The sequence below is a fragment of the Arvicanthis niloticus genome, chromosome 3 (assembly GCF_011762505.2).
Source record: "Arvicanthis niloticus isolate mArvNil1 chromosome 3, mArvNil1.pat.X, whole genome shotgun sequence".
Classification (NCBI taxonomy): domain Eukaryota; kingdom Metazoa; phylum Chordata; class Mammalia; order Rodentia; family Muridae; genus Arvicanthis; species Arvicanthis niloticus.
Genome location: NC_047660.1, coordinates 83,409,779 through 83,428,543, shown reverse-complemented (window position 1 = coordinate 83,428,543; position 18,765 = coordinate 83,409,779). Strand labels below are relative to the sequence as shown.

The following is an 18,765-nucleotide window of genomic DNA, read 5'->3' as shown; positions in this document are numbered from 1 at the left end:
GAATGATACAGTGGTAACCTGATGTGGAGGAAATTGAACTCTGGAAGAACAGCAATCTTTACATTCCTTAAAATACAGGGAAGCAAAGGGTCTATTAGAAAATGTAGATTTTATTTACAAACCAGGCCACAGGCAATCTATAGCAACTAGATGCAATTATGCTGGCGTTTTCAGTCTCTGTCCTTCAGGTCAGTCAGCAGTATAGTAAGCAAACATTTGGTAAGGCAGATGAAGACATTGGTAGTCATCTGGAGATCTGTGATCTCTACCCAGCTGAACCATTTTCAGGGTGGTACCAAGAGACTCAAGTCCTACAACTGTTTTTCACACATAGTGTCTTCCAGGGTTTCCTGAGTGAAATATTTAGCTTAAATTGTAGTTCACTTTATGTTTGAGGTATCTATATGTCTTCGGATTAAACTGAATTTTCCTGTTGGATCTGGAATATACCATTTTTCCCAAACATCGGCATATGAAGCAGTTCTTCCCCAAGGCTTGAAGTGACCATTCCAGTGAAGTAACTTGGCAGCCTTTACAAACTGGGGTGAATACCGTTTTCCAGCACTGGAACCTTAAATAAAAAGTGCCAAATTACTAAGAATGCCATGCTAAGCTGTAGAAACCTAAAGGGAAATACTGGTCATGGTCCCTCTCTGGGGTGTTCTTAGATACCAATTCCTGGTTAGTATAAGTTAGTGGCTATTTGTTTTGATGTAGGTGGCTCTGGCTAACCTCAAAATTCAGGTTAGCCAGATAACCTGCTGCCGCTGCCTTTATCCCAAGTACTAAGATTACTAGCATAAACCACTATACCCAGCTGAATGGTGTCATACTTACCAAGATGGCGGACATTCCACATAGGGTCAATGGTGGAATGCTGCTGATAAAATACAATAAGCAGAGGAGGTGTGGTGATGCTGCCAGCCAGTGTTCTGCTGTACAATCCCTCTCTTGGGGAAACAAAGCATGTTAGTGAAGAGTGTGACCAACTGTTACGTAGGGTTTTTAATAGCTTAGCTAGTTACATACTTACTCTACATTGAGTTTCATCCATTTTTCCAGCTGGTTAGTTACATTTTGTCTTTTCCATTCAGTCAAGTTTGCAACAAAAACTCCAGGATTAAAGGAGCAGGTGCTGGCTTTCATGGAAAGCTTACGAATTCTTTCCTTTTTATAGTCAAGATAGCCAATGTAATTGTACTAAAAACAAATGAAATATTTGCTGCTTCAAACAAGATGAGTTTTTTAAAACAAGTCAGTAGTAGGATTTTTTTTTTTTTTTTTTTTTTTTTTGTTAAGACAGGGTTTCTGTGTAGCCCCCGGCTATCCAAGAACTCACTTTGTAGAGCAGGCTGTCCTCCAACTCAGACCTGCCTGCCTTTGCCTCTCAAGTGCTAGGATTAAAGGTGTGTCACCAGGCAGTTATTTGAGCTTCTTGACTCACTAAGTTACTAGTAAAAGTGACAGATCCTACAGAAATAGAGTTGGGATCTGGAGTTTGTCTTAGCAGAACATTCGGGAACAATTGGGTTGTAAACTCCATAAATCTACAGTATCTATAGAAAAGTAGGTGTGAGATCTGGAGAACAATAACTAGTTAATGTAAGATGGAACCCTGAATTTAAAACTTCTCATTCAGCTTTCACAGGGAGTAAGATTTGCAGTAATTTACCTGGTTCCCTGCTCCACGGATGATAACTTTGGTAGAGGCTGAGTCACAATCCTCTGAAAATGCAGCAGCATGTCCTGGCTTCAGTGGTGTATTGTACAAGGCAAGAATATCACCTGAAAGGGATAAAGTGAAATGAACAATTGCAGTTGTCTTGAGAGTCTCTTCCTCTCACTTCTAACAAATGGTGGACTTTTATAGAAGACCATAGACAACCATTACAGCCCAGAATCCAGATGAAGAACAGAACTCATTCTTTGGTACCTTGTACAATTACATCATCATCCATGTATATGGCTTTCTTTGCACTGGGAACCAGAATTGGCAAGTAGAACCTTGCAAAGGTTAACTGGGGGGGAGGGAGGGGAAAAAGGAAAGAAATATCAGCATAGGATACACTAGCTGGGCTGTTATTTGTACAAGAACACAAGTAAAAAAAAAAAAATAGTCAATGGACTCTTGGAGTCCCCAAATTTGGTCCCTAGGGAAGGAACTACTTGCACTGTAGCCAGTTATCCAGGTATTCTAATCAAATACACTCCCCAATAGAAATGAAGACATGTGGAACTCACTGGTTTCATGGACTCCCCCTGGTCAGGATCCTCCTTTACTTTGCCTTCCAAAAGTTTAGTGTCAAAATTTACAATTTTGTACCTGATGCTTTTCAGGGAACCACTGTTAAGCCAGGACCTGATGAAGAAAAAAACAAAACAAAACAAAAAACCCACACATTTGGACATGTTTCTAATGTATACAGCTGTATCTTTCTATGCTTTTCTAACAGTGGCATAATGCAATGTAAGAGAGACCCTAGGAACTAAATAGATGTTTCAAGTTCTTTATTTCTCTAAGACTAGGGGTTCCTCACTTAAGATGAAGGTAGCCGGGCAGTGGTGGCACACACCTTTCATCCCAGCACTTGGGAGGCAGAGGCAGGTGGATTTCTGAGTTCGAGGCCAGCCTGGTCTACAGAGTGAGTTCCAGGACAGGCAAGGCTATACAGAGAAACCCTGTCTCGAAAAAACAAAACAAAACAAAACAAAAAACAAAAAACGACAACAACAACAAAAAAACTAGACATGAGAACACTCAGCCAAACATGGACCACTTTTATTTATTTTCTTAAAAGCACTCTCACTATTCTCCCTCAGTCACCCATATGCTGAAATTACAAGGGTACACCACCATAGCCAGCTGGACCATAGAATTTTTTGCCTTCCAAATAATGAGTCAAATCACAATGGTAGTAAAAGCTAGTTATCAATAAAACTTGTATTCAATCTGTTAGTTATAAAATGATTATTAATTTACTGTGATGAACCTAAGAAATTCACCCACCTGACTCTGAGGCAGTGTCTGTTAAGAACAGCCCATGTTACTTGAAAAAGCACTACATATTTTTTTCTAGTCCATTACAAAGCTGCAGTATGTTTCTGTATCTTGAATGGGTTCTTAGTTTTTCAAGAATGAGAACATAATTTTCATGAGTGTGAGCCATGGAGAAAGCCATGCAGGCAAAAATATTTAAAACTCTGAAAATCTGTAAACCTGCTTTTCAGAATAAATATTGTAGATTTTTGTTTTTAATTGCTAAAGGCAGTCTCATTCAGCCCAGGCTGTCCTTCAACTCTCTTTGTAGTCAAGGATGCCCTTGTAACTTCTAGTCCTCCTACTTCTACCTCCTGAATGTTGGGATGACAGGCATGAGCCACCATGCCCAGTTTCTGTGATGGTGGGAACTGAATCCAGTGCTTTGTGCATGCGTATCTATACGAAGCTATGGCTAGTAAATCATATACTACTTCCCTTATCCAGAAAGTCAGGTTGCTAAACACTAGACCTATTACTAAAAGAACTGTGGAGTTAACCATTTGACTATGGCAGCTGATTTACTTCCTGACATATTATCATTTCTCCTGCCACAGAGACAAGACACAATCATATGGAAAACTGTTCGTACTGTGTATTTGTGTGTGTGTGGTAAGACAGGAAGATATCATATCATAATATGTTGTAAAATGGTTCCTGTTTTAGCAATGGGCCTTTGAAGAGCATCAAGCAGGCAGAATCAATTAGGAACACAATGCTCACCGGAGATGGTCTGCTGTACTGTTGAACGCAACAATGTAAAAAATCACATTGGAACGAGTGTTTTGATGAATGCTATTTATGGCTGCAATGGTCCCACCCAGCCTGTCTTCAGAGGCAGCAATAACCACGGGAATCTCCTCTTGTCTCTCATTTACTGGATGCTGATGAATATTTGCGACAAAGTCTATGGGCTGAAGCCCCACAATTCCTGAATCTGAAAAGAACACACAAGGAAAGCGCCAGGACATAATCTCATGAATTTTTGTTCTTATTTTGGGTTGTTTTTGTTTGTTTGTTTCTTTGTTTTATGCTTTGAAACAGGGTTTCACTGTGTAGTCCTGGCTGGCTTGAAACACACTATGTCGACTAGGTCAGCTTCAAACTCAGAGATTCCTCTGTCTCTGACTCCAGAGTGCTGGACATAAAGGTGTGCACTATGACACCCAGCAAGTTTTTTTTACAGAGTCCAAGACATGGAAAGAGATAACATGAGAATTATAGCAACTACTTACTTATTCTTGCCCAGTAACTTGGAAGCATACAACAGGAAATTGTGTTTTCCTATATGTAACTACTTTTAGACAAGCGGAAGAATTTGAAAAAATAATCTGGAAACACTCTTGGTACACCATTAGTAGGGAAGCTACAGAACCTTTCTAGAATGTATTATGACAGTTTATAAACAACCTTAAAGGGGTACATGGCCTTTGTCTTAATCATTCTTTGTTTCTTCTTTTTTTTTTTTTTTTTCGTTTTTCAAGACAGGGTTTCTCTGTGTAGCCCTGGCTGTCCTGGAACTCACTCTGTAGACCAGACTGGCCTCAAAGTCAGAAATCCGCCTACCTCTGCCTCCCAAGTGCTGGGATGAAAGGCGTGTGCCACCACCGCCCAGTTTAATCCTTCTTTCTTAAGAACAAAATTAGAAGCTGGGGACCCAGCGCAGCAGTAAGGGTGCATGCTCTGCAGGGATAAGGCCCTGGGCTCAACACAAACACACCAAAACAAGCCACCATGTTACTTATACTTACAAACGGTTTTTCAAACAACAAATCATAAAGAGACTTTTTGGCTTTTATGATTAGTGGAACCTCCATATTTATGATTTCCCCCATAGAAATTAATGTACTAAATATGTAGAACCATGACTTTTTTCATTAGGACCTACATAATACAACAAGGATTTATGCTACAAAAGATATTAGATGCAATCGAGAAATGCTTTATAGTACATAGTAAGATGTGTACAAGTTACATACAAGTTTCTTCTATTAGATTTTATACAACAGACACAACATTTGAAGATGTGGGTCCTACAGTCAGTCCTATGTCTATAGAGAGACAGCTATATACTCATTTAGTTATCAATGAACACTGAGAACTTATTATATGCTAAGTAATATCTAGCACTGGAGTTATAACTATGAATACAACATAAATTCTAACTGGACAACATCTATGTCTATGTATATGCTGCAAGAAATTCAGTTCTTATTTTTATTTATTTATTTATTTATTTATTTTATTTTATTTTATTTTATTTTTGGTTTTTCAAGACAGGTTTTCTCTGTATAGCCCTGGCTGTCCTGGAACTCACTCTGTAGACCAGACTGGCCTCGAACTCAGAAATCCGCCTGCCTCTGCCTCCCAAGTGCTGGGATTAAAGGTGTGCACCACCACCCGGCAAGAAATTCAGTTCTTACTATGAGATTGACATCAAAAATTCAAAGTTATTAAGAAAACATCTTTTTGTGGATACAAATAAACTTATAGCATTAAAGGTATATACACAAATAAATGTAAAAAAGTCTTAATTACATATATGAAATTTATGTTATGCTTAGATAAAATCACATGGGTATTTTTGTCATATGACATTTAGTATAATCTCAAATATATAGAAAAGTATATATAGTAAGAAAAGGACTAGAAGATACCAGTCAAATTTTTTAAAGAAGTTTCTCGGGTCAATGAAATAAGTTATTCAACTAATACTGACTAACTCTATCTCAGCCTCCACTTGTTGGGAATAAAAGACTAGCTAAATCTGGCTCTCCATCCTTTTTGAGGAAAAGTCTTATGTGTCTCAGACTGACCTTGACTTGGTAGGTAACCAAAGGTGGCTTGAACTTTTTCTCCTAATTTTACTTGCTGTTACATATGTATATATAGTATATATATTGTGCATGGAATGTGTACCATAGTATACACTGTTGGATTGATTACTACCCACTAGAGGTGGGTGGGGGGGTTAGAATTTTTTTAAACAAAGTCTTGCTATAGCCTGTACTGGCCTCAGATTCATGACTCTCTTGCCTTGCCTCAGTTTCCCAATTGCTAAGATTTTTGTGGTATATTGTCACATCTATCCTCAAAAATGATTTTTTAGCCGGGCAGTGGTGGCACATGCCTTTCATCCCAGCAATTGAGAGGCAGAAGCAGGTGGATTTCTGAGTTTAAGGCCGGCCTGGTCCAGGACAGCCAGGGCTACACAGAGAAACCCTGTCTCGAAAAACCACAAAAAAAAAAAAAAAAAAAAAAAAAAAAAAAAAAATTTTTTTAAAACAAGGGCATTGTGGTTCACAATTGTAATATCATCACTATGGAGGCTGAGGCATGAGGATCAGGAATTCAAGGACAGCCTAAATTATTTAGTGAGTTTGAAGCCAGCCTGAGCCATAAGATCTGGTCTCAGGGCTGGAGAGATGGCTCAGTGGTTAAGAGCACTTGAGTGCTCTTCCAGAGGTCAGAGGTCAAGTTCAATTCCCAGCAACCACATTGTGGCTCACAACCATCTATAATGGGATCTGATGCCCTCTTCTGGTGTGTGTCTGAAGATAGCTAAAGTGTACTCATACACATTAAATAAATAAATAAATATCTAAAAAAAAAAAAAAAAAAAGATTTGGTCTCAAGATATTTAACAAACACCCTGAAACCTCAATCTCCCTCATTACCAGAGTAGAATCACATGAACTAAATAACTGCAATGTGATATACAATAACATTTTCTGATCAGCTGATAAGACTTTGTGATTTCTGTTGTATTACAAAAGTCCTACTGATGTGATGCTAAGTTACAGTTAAAACAAAGTCGCATCTCGACACTTTGTAGTGACAAAGGCAAGCATTAAATACCAGGGACATTTGCCTGTACCCATCTTTTAAAGCTCTGACCTGATGAAATGCAAGCAGACAGCAGCTCACAGACATTTTTTTAGGACCTCTGACTTGATAGGAATATTCTCTCAGATCAAGTCCTTAGCAAAAGACTTGAGTACAGAGAATAGTAGGAGTACCCACTATTATTATGAAACTAATGAGTACCCAGTATGCTTGTTATCAGAATACACTTGGAACTAACTCTGCCAGGCCCTGAGCAAGGCCTGTCAAAATCTCCTGCCCCTCTGTTGAAGCTCCAGCTCCTTCTCGTCATTGCCATTGCCTGACTCAGTCCCCATCCGCCTTCCCCAGACAGCCTGAGCAAGGCTGCTCCTAAAGAAAACAGCTGTGACTGGCAGTCAGCTCAAGAGAGCAGAGCCCAGGCTTAGGCCTGACTTTGCATTTACTTCCCATCCCAGACCTCCTATACAAATTCCAAGTGTTTCCTTCCTCCTTCTTACAGACACCCCTTTCCACTCTGCCCCATCTGCTGAGGTCAAACCGCTCTTATTTTTGCATTTGTTCCCTTTACTTTCCCTAAGTCTTTGTAAGAGCAGTAAGAAAGTTTTCTTTTCTTTAACATAGTGATAAAACTTAGGATGTGGAGCCTGGGATCTCCAGGTCCTTAACAACAGACAGTAGTACAGAGTCAGTAAAGTAAACCTCCCCACCCCCATACCTGACACTTCATTTCTTAACAAACTGCTCAAGCTGAGGAAATTATGGTGCAAAACCAGTAAGAAGAGAACAACAGCCAGGACCCAGATGATGATGTTTACTGAAACAGAGAAAATCTGTGTTACAGCTTTTGGCCTTGGTAAATATAAAAACAACAGAACTTAGAGGGGGTCAAGGGAGAAGGAAGGGGAGTGCATACCTTTACGGAATGCCATCCTCTTCTTCTGTCTTACATAAACATTAGAAAGTAATCCTATAAAAATAAAAGCCCCCAAAGTCAGTGAGTACATGAGAGTGGTCATCAAAATGCTTTTGCACTCTTTATTCAGACAGAAACAAGAGGAGCATAGGATACTTTGTCCAGACACTTATTTTTAAATCAATAACTTCCAAGCAATAGGTGCTGAAAAACTTAAAGTTTTTAAAAAAATATGTATGTATGTATGTATGTATGTATGTATGTATTTAATGTATATAAGCACACTGTCCTTGAAACACCAGAAGAGGGCATCAGATCCAATTACAGATGGTTGTGAGCCACCATGTGGTTGCTGGGAATTGAACTCATGACCTTTGGAAGAACAGCCAGTGCTCTTAACCGTTGAGCCTCTCTCCAGCCCCCATGGACTGAAAGTTTTATGATCATATACAATACTTTCATACTATATGGAGAACCAGGTAGCTTTAGCCTTGTTACATTGCATACTACAAGAAAAAAAAATCTATCAGGAGAGATATCTGAAGTCTACCAACTAGAGAAACATTTCAGAATTGATTTCTGCTTAAAACACCTAGTTAAGCTGGATATGGTGGTGCATGCCTTTAGTCACAATGCTCAGGAGGCAGAGGCAGGCAGATCACTGAGCTTGATGACAACCTGGCCCACAGAGTGAGTTCCAGGACAAGGCTACACAAAGAAACCTTGTCTCATAAAAACCAGCCAACCAACCAACCAACCAACCAACCAACCAACCAAAAGCAAAAAACCTAGTTAAACTGGGCATGGACTGTAGAAGTAACTTTTATTCTTCTGTAATAATTGTCATCTCCAAGACTTACTGCCTCTGTTTGCTAACCTAGGCCTAGTCCTGGAAGCCTCTAGCCTCCATACAATCTAATCAATGCCTAGAATGTTCTCAGCCTCTGAGTCTTGCTACTGAATACGCTCACCCCTTCCTAGTTCTTTCTGAACTCTGGCTGGCTGGTTAAACTCAGCTGTTCTGGCTCAAACTCCTCTCCACTAAGACAATCTGGCTTCTCTCTTGGCCTCTGACTTTTTCTCTTATCTGGCTTCACACTAACTCTGACAATCTGTTCCAATCTTGCTCCTTCTCATTCTCCGGCTCCTTATGTCTTCTGTGTCTAGCTTGCTCTCTCTGCAACCTGTCTCTGTACAACTGTCCCAGCAGCCTCCCCCTTGTTTCTCTGTGCTGCTTCTCTTTGTTAGCTTGCTTCCCTTTCCTCTCTGCTCTTTGAGAGTCGGGCAAATCTTGTTCTGGCAAATCTTTCTCTAATTTGTTTCTTTGCCACTCAATTAGATGTCACTTTCAAACATGGATGCTTCCTTCTACAAACAATTCACTGTTTGGGATTAAAGGTGTGTACTAAAGGTATGTCTGTATTCCAGCCAGGGAGATAAAAGGTGTGTGCTAAGGCTGAGCCACACCACAACTAGAAAGAAACATGTTTTTCCAGAAAACAACACAATCTTGGGATTTACAGTGTGATCTAATATTCTACAACAATGGACTGTGATATCTCTGACAAAGTAATCTGAGGAGTTAGTGTTATTCTCAAAAAATATATTTAAGGGGGATGTAGAAAACGGCTCAGGGGCTTAAGAGAACATGCTGTTCTCCCAGAGGACCCAAGTTTCCCAGCATTCATGTCAGGTGGCTCATAACTATCTGTAACTCCAGGTCCAGGAGAGCTGATGCCCTCTCTGGCCTCCACAGGAACCTGCACACACTTAGCAAACCGAGATACAGATGTGCAAACACACATTTTAAAAAAAATCTGCTATCAGAGATGAAGATACAGTTTAGCAGTTAAGAGCACTTGCTGCTTTTAAAGAAGACGAAGGTTCAGTTTCCAGTGTTCATACAGAGTGCATCACAATTGCTTTTAACTTCAGTTCCAGGAGATTCAACACCTTCTTCTGGCCTCTGCAGGCACTGCATGCACATGATACATACACAGAAAAGTAAACATGTGCATATATACACAAAAATCTGCTTTAAGAAAAAATAAGTTAGGCTGAGGCTCAGTGGGTAAGAGTGCTGGCTTCGTAAACATATAGATCTTCAACTGTATCTCCAGCACCCACATCAAAGGCACATGGTCATGTGCACACCTGTTACCTCAGCACTGCAAGAGAAGACAAAGACAGGAGGATCGTTGAGGTTTCTAGCTCCAGGCTCAGTGAGAAACTTCAACTCAGGGATTAAAGCAGAGAGTGATAGAACAGGACACTGAAGGTCCTCCACCCAGCTCTGCACACCTGCACGCACAACAACACAAACACAAAGCTTCCCCGAATTCATCTCTGTTGACAAAAAGACCAAGTATTAAGAAAGTGGTGTCCAGTACTGGTACTCTCTAGGTCACCTCTGCTCATTTATTTTCTCAAAACAAACAATTCAATAGAAACAAGATTGTGAAATGTTTTTATGGAACTATATAAATTAAAATTTTACAACAATCTCCTGGAAAGAGTTCCTTGAGGACACTTTTATGCATCCAAGACACTGGGACTCTAGGTTTAAGACCTTTAATTGTTTGTAATTGCCACCCATAGCAGTATCTATCATATAGATAGGGATATTTATTTTACAAAGCAATGTCAGCAAAACCATACTACCAAGAAAGTTAATTTAGACTGTGTATACATTGGACATTTAATTTCCCAAGATCATTTGAAAAGCAGGGATATGTTTAAAAGGGGGCTATGGATCATATTACAAATCTGAGACAATGTAACTCAGACTTATAATGAACAATCTAAAATGTGTAAACATATTTCTTTTTAGAACAGTATATACAAAACACATTATACCAGTAAACTTACTCTGAAAAAAAAAAATACACATAATAGACCAGCAAGATGGCTCAATGAATGGAAGTGTTTGCAGGACAAACCTAATGACCAGTTTGATCCCCAGAAACCAAGGAGAGAACCAACTCCTGAAAATTGTCCTTTGACTTTCACATGCACACCATGGCTGCCTCCCTGGCTCCTCTTCCCCCGCCCCCCCCCCCTCTCTCTCTCACACACACACACACATTTTTTATTGTGGGCTGGGAAGAGAATTCAGTCCATAAAATGCTTTCTGTTCAAGTCAAACATAAGGACTCAAGTTAGATTCCCAGAACCTACATAAAATGCAGGTGTGGTAGCAGACTGACAACCCATCACCGAAGATAGGAGAATCCTTGGTAGATGGCCATCTTGAGGAACACCACATAAGGTTGACCAATGGCCTCTACACATGTGTGCTTACACATATAGAGAAATGTACACATAAAGAAAATAAAAGAATACACATAATATTCCCTATGGTATTTCTCTTTATCACACCATAGGCTGAGTCTACCTACAGAAGTTGGCAGATTGGCAGCTACTCAATAAAGCCTTAATATTTTCCTGCTTTGAGTTAAATTCCACCAAGACTGAATAAAATAATCCCATTCCAATAAACCTCAGCTAGTTACTGGTACCAAAAGCAATGTTTTATCTGGTTAACTTCCAGTGACAGTTACACATTGCACTGTATATAGATTGGAAGTCACATGTATTTGAGCTACTCTAGCTAGCAAACACAAAAAATGAGCTTCAAGCAAGTACTCATTTTCTGGAAGCAGATAAGTAACAGCACTTGCTGATAAAAGTCTTCTAACTACTTACATGAAAAACACCAGCTTTCAGAGTAAGTCTCATTATGTTGTCTTTCCTGGTAATGAGGGTTCGTTGGTCTGTTTAGAAGAAACTCTCAAGGCTGGGGAGATAGATAGCTCAGCAGTTAAGAGCACCAACTGCTCTTCCAGAGGTTCAATTCCCAGCAACCACATGGTGGCTCACAACCTTCTGTAATGAGATCCAATGACCTCTTCTGATGTGTCTGAGGACAGCTACAGTATACTCATACACATTAAAGAAGAAGAAAGGAAGAGGAAGAGGAGGAAGAGGAGGAAGAGGAGGAAGAGGAGAAAGAAGCAACTCTCAAAATTTCATATACACTGTGTGTATGAAGAAGGAGGAAGAGGGAGAAGGAGGGAGGAGAAGGAAGGAAAAAAAGGAGAAGCAGTAACAGCATAAAATCCATGGTTCTTTTGCTCAGAAATGGCAAAACCTTTACATTCCCAAACTATCTGTGTACAAACTCCTCATAAACACACACACAGGAAGCCCAGGACAGGTATTACCCATTAATGTAAAAGAATCCTAAGAAAAAAATGTGTTCTGTTTATTGCTTTTGAGACAAGGTCTCATTATACAGCCCAGGCTGACTCTGAACTTTTGATCCTGCTGCCCCAGTGCTGGGCTTTCAGCCTATTCTTACTTTCTGTTTTGCTTGTATGTGTGCAAGCATGTATGGGTGCAAGTGTGTGTGTGGGAGAAGTCAGAGTGGATGTCAGGTGTCTTCCTTGCTCATGTTTCTTTCACCTTACAAGTTCCAATTAAACCCACAGCCTGCCTGCCAGTCTATGTAGTCAGCTTGTTCTCAGGAGCTTGTCTCCACCTCCTGAGTGCTAGCATTATAGGTGGGCTACCACGCCCACTCTAGCACACCTCCACTTATTAAAAAAAAAAAAAAAAAAAAGCTAAAACTAAATACCTCTGTTTATATTTAGTCTCAACAACTTTTTTTTTTTAAACAACTTTTTCCCTATTACAACCTGGGCTATATATATCCATGAATAGACCCCCTCTGGTGCTCTGTGCCCTACCCTACAATTGTTCTCATGGAGCATCAACCTATCTGCATGCTAGCATGTTCTGGTGTCTTCGAGTTAACGGAGTAGAGGTAGGAGTGGAGGGTGGAGAAGATGGAGCACTTATTGCAGTCTACTTCCAGAGGACTGACCCACAGGTCCATGTCTCTGCCTCCCTCACACTAATGACTCAAATGGTTTGAAATCTCCTCTCTCTGTGTTTGCTTGCTCTGCTCTCAGATGTTTGGTCTTCTTTTCAAACTGCTCTTGTGGAGATCACCAATAGCATCTTTCTGTGATTTCCATACACCAACACTCTCACTCTTCCCTCTCAGCTATGAAATGATCGAATGTGTGTATCTGTGACCTGTGAACGGAAGTTCTACAGAATCAGGGAGTTAAGGAAAATGTAATTCTACTTCTGTATCCTGACACCTAAGGCCATTCCTTCCAAAAGTGCAACAGGCATGTGTTATTTGTGGAATACTCTTGCTAATCCAGGAGCAGTCCAGTTCTCCAATGAAGAAGAGATCTTACTGCAACCTTAATAATCATGGACACTAAATTCCAGAATAAGGAAGAGCAGGAGATTCCAATGGAGCTGTTGGGTCAAAAGGAGCATGGCAAAACCATTTTGCTTTTCCATCTTTTTATAGTTCAAACACTACAAGGTCTGTAAAACAACTCCCATTCTATGAAGCACACTGGAAGAGATACAACTCTGAGGAATGCAAATCTATTTATACTTGGAACAGAGTGAGTCTGTTCATACATACAAAGAAAAATGTAGGGAAGGGGAAAGGAAAAAGGACCCATGAAAATTGTTGCTGTCTTTGATTGTACTGGCTCTAAGATCAGAAGTGTCAAAGGGGTCGTAGTTTTCTGAACGGTGTCAAAGCACAAGAACAGTTGGGCATTTTTACACACTTTACTGCCTAAGCCCTACTTGTCTGTCATGGTCAGGAAACTTCCCTCAAATGCCAGGTTACACTTCCCTGAGCTCCATCACTTAGGTGCCTCCCCCACCCCCCCCTACCCCCGCTAATTCAATAGCCACATTTCTGGAGTGATATGGACATCTTCTTTGACACACTACAAGTTTCCAAGTTCTAAGTCTCAACTGTGCCCTGGGCTGCAGGCTAATAAAGAAAGAAAGGAAGAAAAGAAAGGAAGAAAGGAAGAAAGGAAGAAGAGAAGAAAAGATGAATGAGTGGCTCTATAGATGTGTAAATTCTGGCAGTAACCACACCTACCGGCCTGGAGCACCTAGCATCTAGTATCTTGCCGTCTGTACCTGACACTGCATGCACAGCAGAGTCCAGAGAGGCACATGGCCCCACAGGACAGGATCCCCAGAATGGTCTGTCTGAATACGGCACCCCATCTAGCTCATTAATGAGGGAAGGGACCACGCTTTTGAAATACAGACAACCCTTGAAAGACAGGGCTAAGGGAAACCCTTGGCTGGTCTTTACCAGGAGGGACTGGTCTGGGAATGTGCGAGCCATGGAAACTGGCAACCAAGAAGTTGGGCCGAATTTGGGAAACCCTACATAAGGGCACGCACGGGAGCTCAATAGACGAGAGGTGGGGTGACCAGGGCCTTATGGCTCTTCCCCGAGGCAATCTCTCTTCCCTGGAGAATGTGGCTCCGTTATCTTCTCTAACTCTAGGGGTCATTAGTGGCCTCCTTACGCTTAGGAGTGACGGGGACGTGGTGAGGTGCTCCCGGGATCCCGCCACGCACTGACACGCCAGGTTAGAGCTGCGTCAGACGAATCATCGCCCTCGGAGGCTCGGCACAGCCGCCTTTACCTGCGCTGGGAGGAGGGGCCGCCGCCCACGCCCCGCCACGCCACGCCCCGCCAGCTCAGCGCTCGCTCCGCAGGCCCCAGGCTCCGGCCTATTGCCGGGTCGCCCGCCTCTGCGGCTCTCTGGCCGTGGCCCACTGGCCGGCGAACTCTGCAGCAGCCATGTAGTGCCACAACCCCTATTTTGACCGTGCCTCCCTCAGTCTGAAAGCCGCGCGCAGCAGGCGCCACGGGACAACCCCGCCGCCGGGGTCCTCCCTGAGAAAAGGCCGTCGCTATGGAGACGTGCAGCGCGCCGGAGGCCGTTAAGCTGGGGAGGCACAGCCCGCAAGTGATTCCCACCGCAATTGCGGCTCCGGGTGGCCAGCAGCACTGACCGGTGCACGATGCTCCGGCCAGGTCACTATCCCAGCCCTCGTGAACAGTGTACAGGGTTCTAGGAAAGATAAGAAACGTACCTCCCTTGGCGATGGCGCGGGGCGGGGCCAGGGGTTGTTCGTGCCCGTCGGAGACATCCGCTTCCGGGGCCACAGCCGAAGTGAGGCGCTTGGCTGGTCGGCCTGGCTGCCTTCGTTATCGTTCCTCGCAAGCCATACTCCTTAATAATCGGCTGCCCTCGTTTCACTGTCGGTATCGGTCTTCGGCAACCATGCTGGAACACCTGAGTTCGCTGCCCACCCAGATGGTGAGGGCGCGCGTCCCAGATCCCACGCACGCCTTTTTGGAGCCTAGCGACTTCTAAACCCCGCCGCTGGAGCACCGAGTGGTGCTGCGTGGTTCGCAACCCCTAAGATTGCCTTCACTTTTCCTTTCTTCTCTTCCCCAGAATGGATCCCCTTTCTCGTGGTCTGTTGAGATGCCCAAGTTTCCCTGGAAAATCATATTTTTGCTTCCTTATTCTCGGGCCCTTCTGGGAAACTCCTGGTGATGAGTGCTGCCTTATGCCAAAACTGAGTTTCCTACAAGAATTATAGTCCTTTGGTAGTAGGACCAACTCTTCCCCTTCTTTTTCGTCCACAGGATTACAAGGGGCAGAAGCTAGCTGAACAGATGTTCCAGGGGATTATTCTTTTTTCTGCAGTAAGTATTGCATTACCTTTAATTCTTAATCCCTCCTCCCTTGGTTTGACTGCATTTTATATACTTTGTTTCTTTTCAGATAGTTGGGTTTATCTATGGGTACGTGGCTGAACAGTTTGGGTGGACTGTCTACATAGTTATGGCCGGATTTGCTTTCTCGTGTTTGGTAAGATATTTGTGGGTGTTTGAGTATTAGCAACAACATAAGCTTTCTGACTCGGGAAACTTTGGTTGGACCTAGTAATGAGAACCAGCTCTTTGTTCATTTTTCCCATTAATGTTTCTGCTTTCTATTTTTGAGAAGTAGAATGTTGTGTCAGATGGCATGAGCTACATAAAGGTGTAGAGCTTTCTAATTTTCTTTTGCACCTCTTCTAGGCAGTAAAGACCAAATGTGGCAGAGGCTTCCTACTTTGCTCATGCTGCCTCCATATTTCTTTTAGTTCTTAAAACTCGTACGTGTAAACACTTAAAGCTTGTTCTCACCCCCTGACATATCTTGTCTGGTCAGTTTGTTAATCTTTAGCATGGTGGTTATTTGGGGATCAGACATACTTAATGATCTTTTAAACCTTGAATGGAAATAAATGCTGCCTTTTCTCTGTTTTCATTTAGCTGACACTTCCTCCGTGGCCTATCTACCGCCGCCATCCCCTGAAGTGGTTACCTGTTCAAGACTTAGGCACAGAAGACAAGAAATCAGGGGACAGAAAAATTAAGAGGCATGCTAAAAATAACTGATTGGGACCTTGACGATTCAGCACCTGCTTTTGTTTCCTGTGAGATGAGCTGAGTTGATTTCTTAACCAAAACATGATTTTAAACCACCTATATTCTTACAGCACAGCTGTATCAAGATCTAGTTGTCCTGGCTTCATTTCTAATCCAAATGTATTTTAAGTTATAACTATTTTATACTGTCTCTTCATAGCTTGTTATGGAGAACAGTAGATACAAGTATGCAATGCTTCTTTCAGGTTGTATAAAAATAAAACACTTCATAACTCATACTATATTTGTTTTCTTTCTCTCTCTCTCTCTCTCTCTCTCTCTCTCTCTCTCTCTCTTTTTTTTGGGGGGGGGGTGTGGCTTTCGAGACAGGGTTTCTCTGTGTAGCCCTGGCTGTCCTGGAGCTCACTCTGTAGACCAGGCTGGCCTCAAACTCAGAAATCTGCCTGCCTCTGCCTCCCAAGTGCTGGGATTAAAGGCATGTGCCACCACTGCCAGCATATTTGTTTTCTTTTAAAAAATATTTTTGCAATGGGTTCTTACTATGTAGATTAGGTTGTTTCTAAGTTCAGAATCCTGCCTTACCCTCCCAAAGTGCTGGGAATACAGGCATATGCTGCCACACCTAGCTTGAAAGTCCTATTTATAATTGTCCAAGTCTCACATTCCATTATAAGCCTTCACTCTGTTTTTTGGGTGAGTTGTTTGGTTTGGTGTTTTGAGACAGGGCCTTTCAATACAGCCCTGGCTGTCCTGGAACTCGCTATGTAGAGCAGGCTGATCGTTGAACTCACAGTTCCACCTGCCTTTGTCTTCTGAGTACTGGAATTAAAAGGTGTGCCCCCACCATGTCTAGCCCAAATGGTTTCAATTAAAATTCATGGCACAGATCTCTATCTGAAGGATCTTGTGTTGGTTAGATGTTCTTGTTTAGAAAATAAGCAGCACCATCTCTGTCACTGCATATTTCTCACTTTTTAAAAACTTGCCTTATTTAGTGTGTAAGAGTGCATATACTAAGGTAAGCACAGTTGCAGGAGCTGGCTACCACTTCATACCATGGTGTTCCTGAGGCATGTCAACAGCCCCCTTGTCTCTTTTCCATTGTTTTGTTAACACTTATTTGTATGTACTGTATGTGGGCCCACATGTAGAGGTCAGAGGAGAAGCAGTCACTGTTTCCTTCTGTGTGCATTCCAGAGATTGAACTTGGGATGTTAGGCTGGGCAGCAAAAGCTTTTGCCTACAGAGCTGTTTTACAAGCCCCCAGGAAGGTTGGGGGTTTTGTTGTTGTTGTTGTTGTTGTTTTTTTTTAGATTTTTGATAATTTTTAAATAATTCTAGGTGACTAGAGAGGAGGAGGTCTCAGGCTCAGAGCCCCCAGGAAGCCGTTAGAGTCCAATCAGATGCCTAGGAGGAGGCTATGGGTGATACTGAGAACCTAACCCTACCTAGACTTCTCACAGGGCACCTCCATCCAATTGTGAAGAAGCCAGACCCACTGTGACCAACCTAGACAACCGGTGAGGGAGCAGAGTGGGCCTGAGAGGGAAAAGAAAATCTAGGGTCTGGGAATGAAGGAGAGAGATGCTTGGAGGGAGAGGAAAGAGGATAGGCAGCAAGTTCTTAAGAATAGCCAACACCTCTGAGAAACTTAGCACTGTGAATCTGTGGTAAAACAGTACTGTGGCGCCTCGGAACAAGAGCATTGTACTTGAACGTGTACACAAAGGGAGCCAAAGCCGTAACTATAAACTTGGCATTCCTTTTAATATTTCCAAATGACTGAAAAGAAAAACACGCTTAAAGGGCTCATGTTAGAAGTGGGTATGGGGGAATTACTAATAGCAACCTGTAATCCAACAAACACAGAAAAGATTCTTTTCAAGAAAAGGCAGAAGATGAGGCACAGTCTTAAATATAACAAATGTGATTCAGTAGTTAGAAACACCCAGGTAGAATTAAAAATGAAGGGACTGGTGTGGTCTGAATATCCTTGCCCTATGGGAAGTGGCACTATGGGGGGGGCCTTGTTGGAGGAAGTGTGTCACTGTGTAGCTGGGCTCCAGGACTCCTAGTGCTCAAGCTCTGCCCAGTGTGGCTGCCTTCAGGTCAAGATGGACAACTCTCAGCAACTTCTCCACCTGGAAGCCGCCATGCTTCCCACCATGATGACAATGGACTGAACCTCTGAAACTAAAAGCCAGCCCCAATTAAATGTCCTTTATAAACAAACGTTGCTTTGGTTGTGGTGTCTCTTCATAGCAATAAAACCAAAACTAAGTCAGCTGGCTAGATGGCTCAGCAGTTAGGAGCACTGGCTTGTTCTTCCAGAGGACCTGGGGTCAATTCATTTTTAAATGAAGATGGAAACTGAGTGAATGTTTAAATAAAAACAGTACTGAAATATGAAAAGATGGAATTATATTTTTGAGACAGTCTTACTATGTAGCCCTGCATAGACCAGGCTGGCTTAGAACTCAAAGAATTCCTGGATTTGCTTCCCAAGCACTGGGATTAAAAGTATGCACCGTTAGTGGTTTGGTTTTGTTGAATGAGAGAACTTTTTTTTTAATTGTTTATTTTATGTATATGAGTACACTGTTTTTGGCTTCA

General features: G+C 42.1%; 2 protein-coding genes across 7 annotated transcripts; one reads left to right on the top strand and one right to left on the bottom strand.

The window, feature by feature from the left end:
- Positions 1-90: 90 nt before the first annotated feature.
- Positions 91-14,926, bottom strand: Glt8d1 (glycosyltransferase 8 domain containing 1). 6 transcript variants are annotated; one of them, XM_034497010.2, is made up of 10 exons: positions 14,799-14,926; positions 7,797-7,850; positions 7,599-7,697; positions 3,761-3,974; positions 2,242-2,359; positions 1,934-2,018; positions 1,673-1,785; positions 1,034-1,200; positions 838-950; positions 91-571 (listed from the first exon to the last, which is right to left on the bottom strand). In XM_034497010.2, the coding sequence occupies exons 2-10, from the start codon at positions 7,810-7,812 to the stop codon at positions 381-383; spliced, it is 1,116 nt and encodes a 371-aa protein (XP_034352901.1). In that variant the 5' UTR covers positions 7,813-7,850; positions 14,799-14,926; the 3' UTR covers positions 91-380. The 6 variants fall into 6 exon arrangements, with proteins under 6 accessions (XP_034352901.1, XP_076787515.1, XP_034352900.1 ...); XM_076931400.1 differs by lacking the exon at positions 14,799-14,926 and adding an exon at positions 14,718-14,737; XM_034497009.2 differs by lacking the exon at positions 14,799-14,926 and adding an exon at positions 14,345-14,590.
- Positions 14,810-16,428, top strand: Spcs1 (signal peptidase complex subunit 1). Its single transcript, XM_034497011.2, has 4 exons — positions 14,810-15,025; positions 15,361-15,420; positions 15,500-15,586; positions 16,036-16,428. Exons 1-4 carry the CDS (start codon positions 14,810-14,812, stop codon positions 16,159-16,161), a joined length of 489 nt encoding a protein of 162 aa, XP_034352902.1. The 3' UTR covers positions 16,162-16,428.
- Positions 16,429-18,765: the final 2,337 nt, after the last annotated feature.

Excerpts from the sequence above, each read along its gene's own strand:
- Glt8d1 (XM_034497010.2), bottom strand. Across the intron at positions 2,360-3,760 it reads AGTACAGCAGACCATCTCCG|GTCCTGGCTTAACAGTGGTT; the intron begins GTGAGCATTGTG and ends TTTCTTCATCAG. Across the intron at positions 572-837 it reads GTGGAATGTCCGCCATCTTG|GTTCCAGTGCTGGAAAACGG; the intron begins GTAAGTATGACA and ends TTTTTATTTAAG.
- Spcs1 (XM_034497011.2), top strand. The coding sequence starts at position 14,810 with ATGGCGCGGGGCGGGGCCAGGGGTTGTTCGTGCCCGTCGGAGACATCC. Across the intron at positions 15,421-15,499 it reads GGATTATTCTTTTTTCTGCA|ATAGTTGGGTTTATCTATGG; the intron begins GTAAGTATTGCA and ends GTTTCTTTTCAG. Across the intron at positions 15,587-16,035 it reads GATTTGCTTTCTCGTGTTTG|CTGACACTTCCTCCGTGGCC; the intron begins GTAAGATATTTG and ends GTTTTCATTTAG.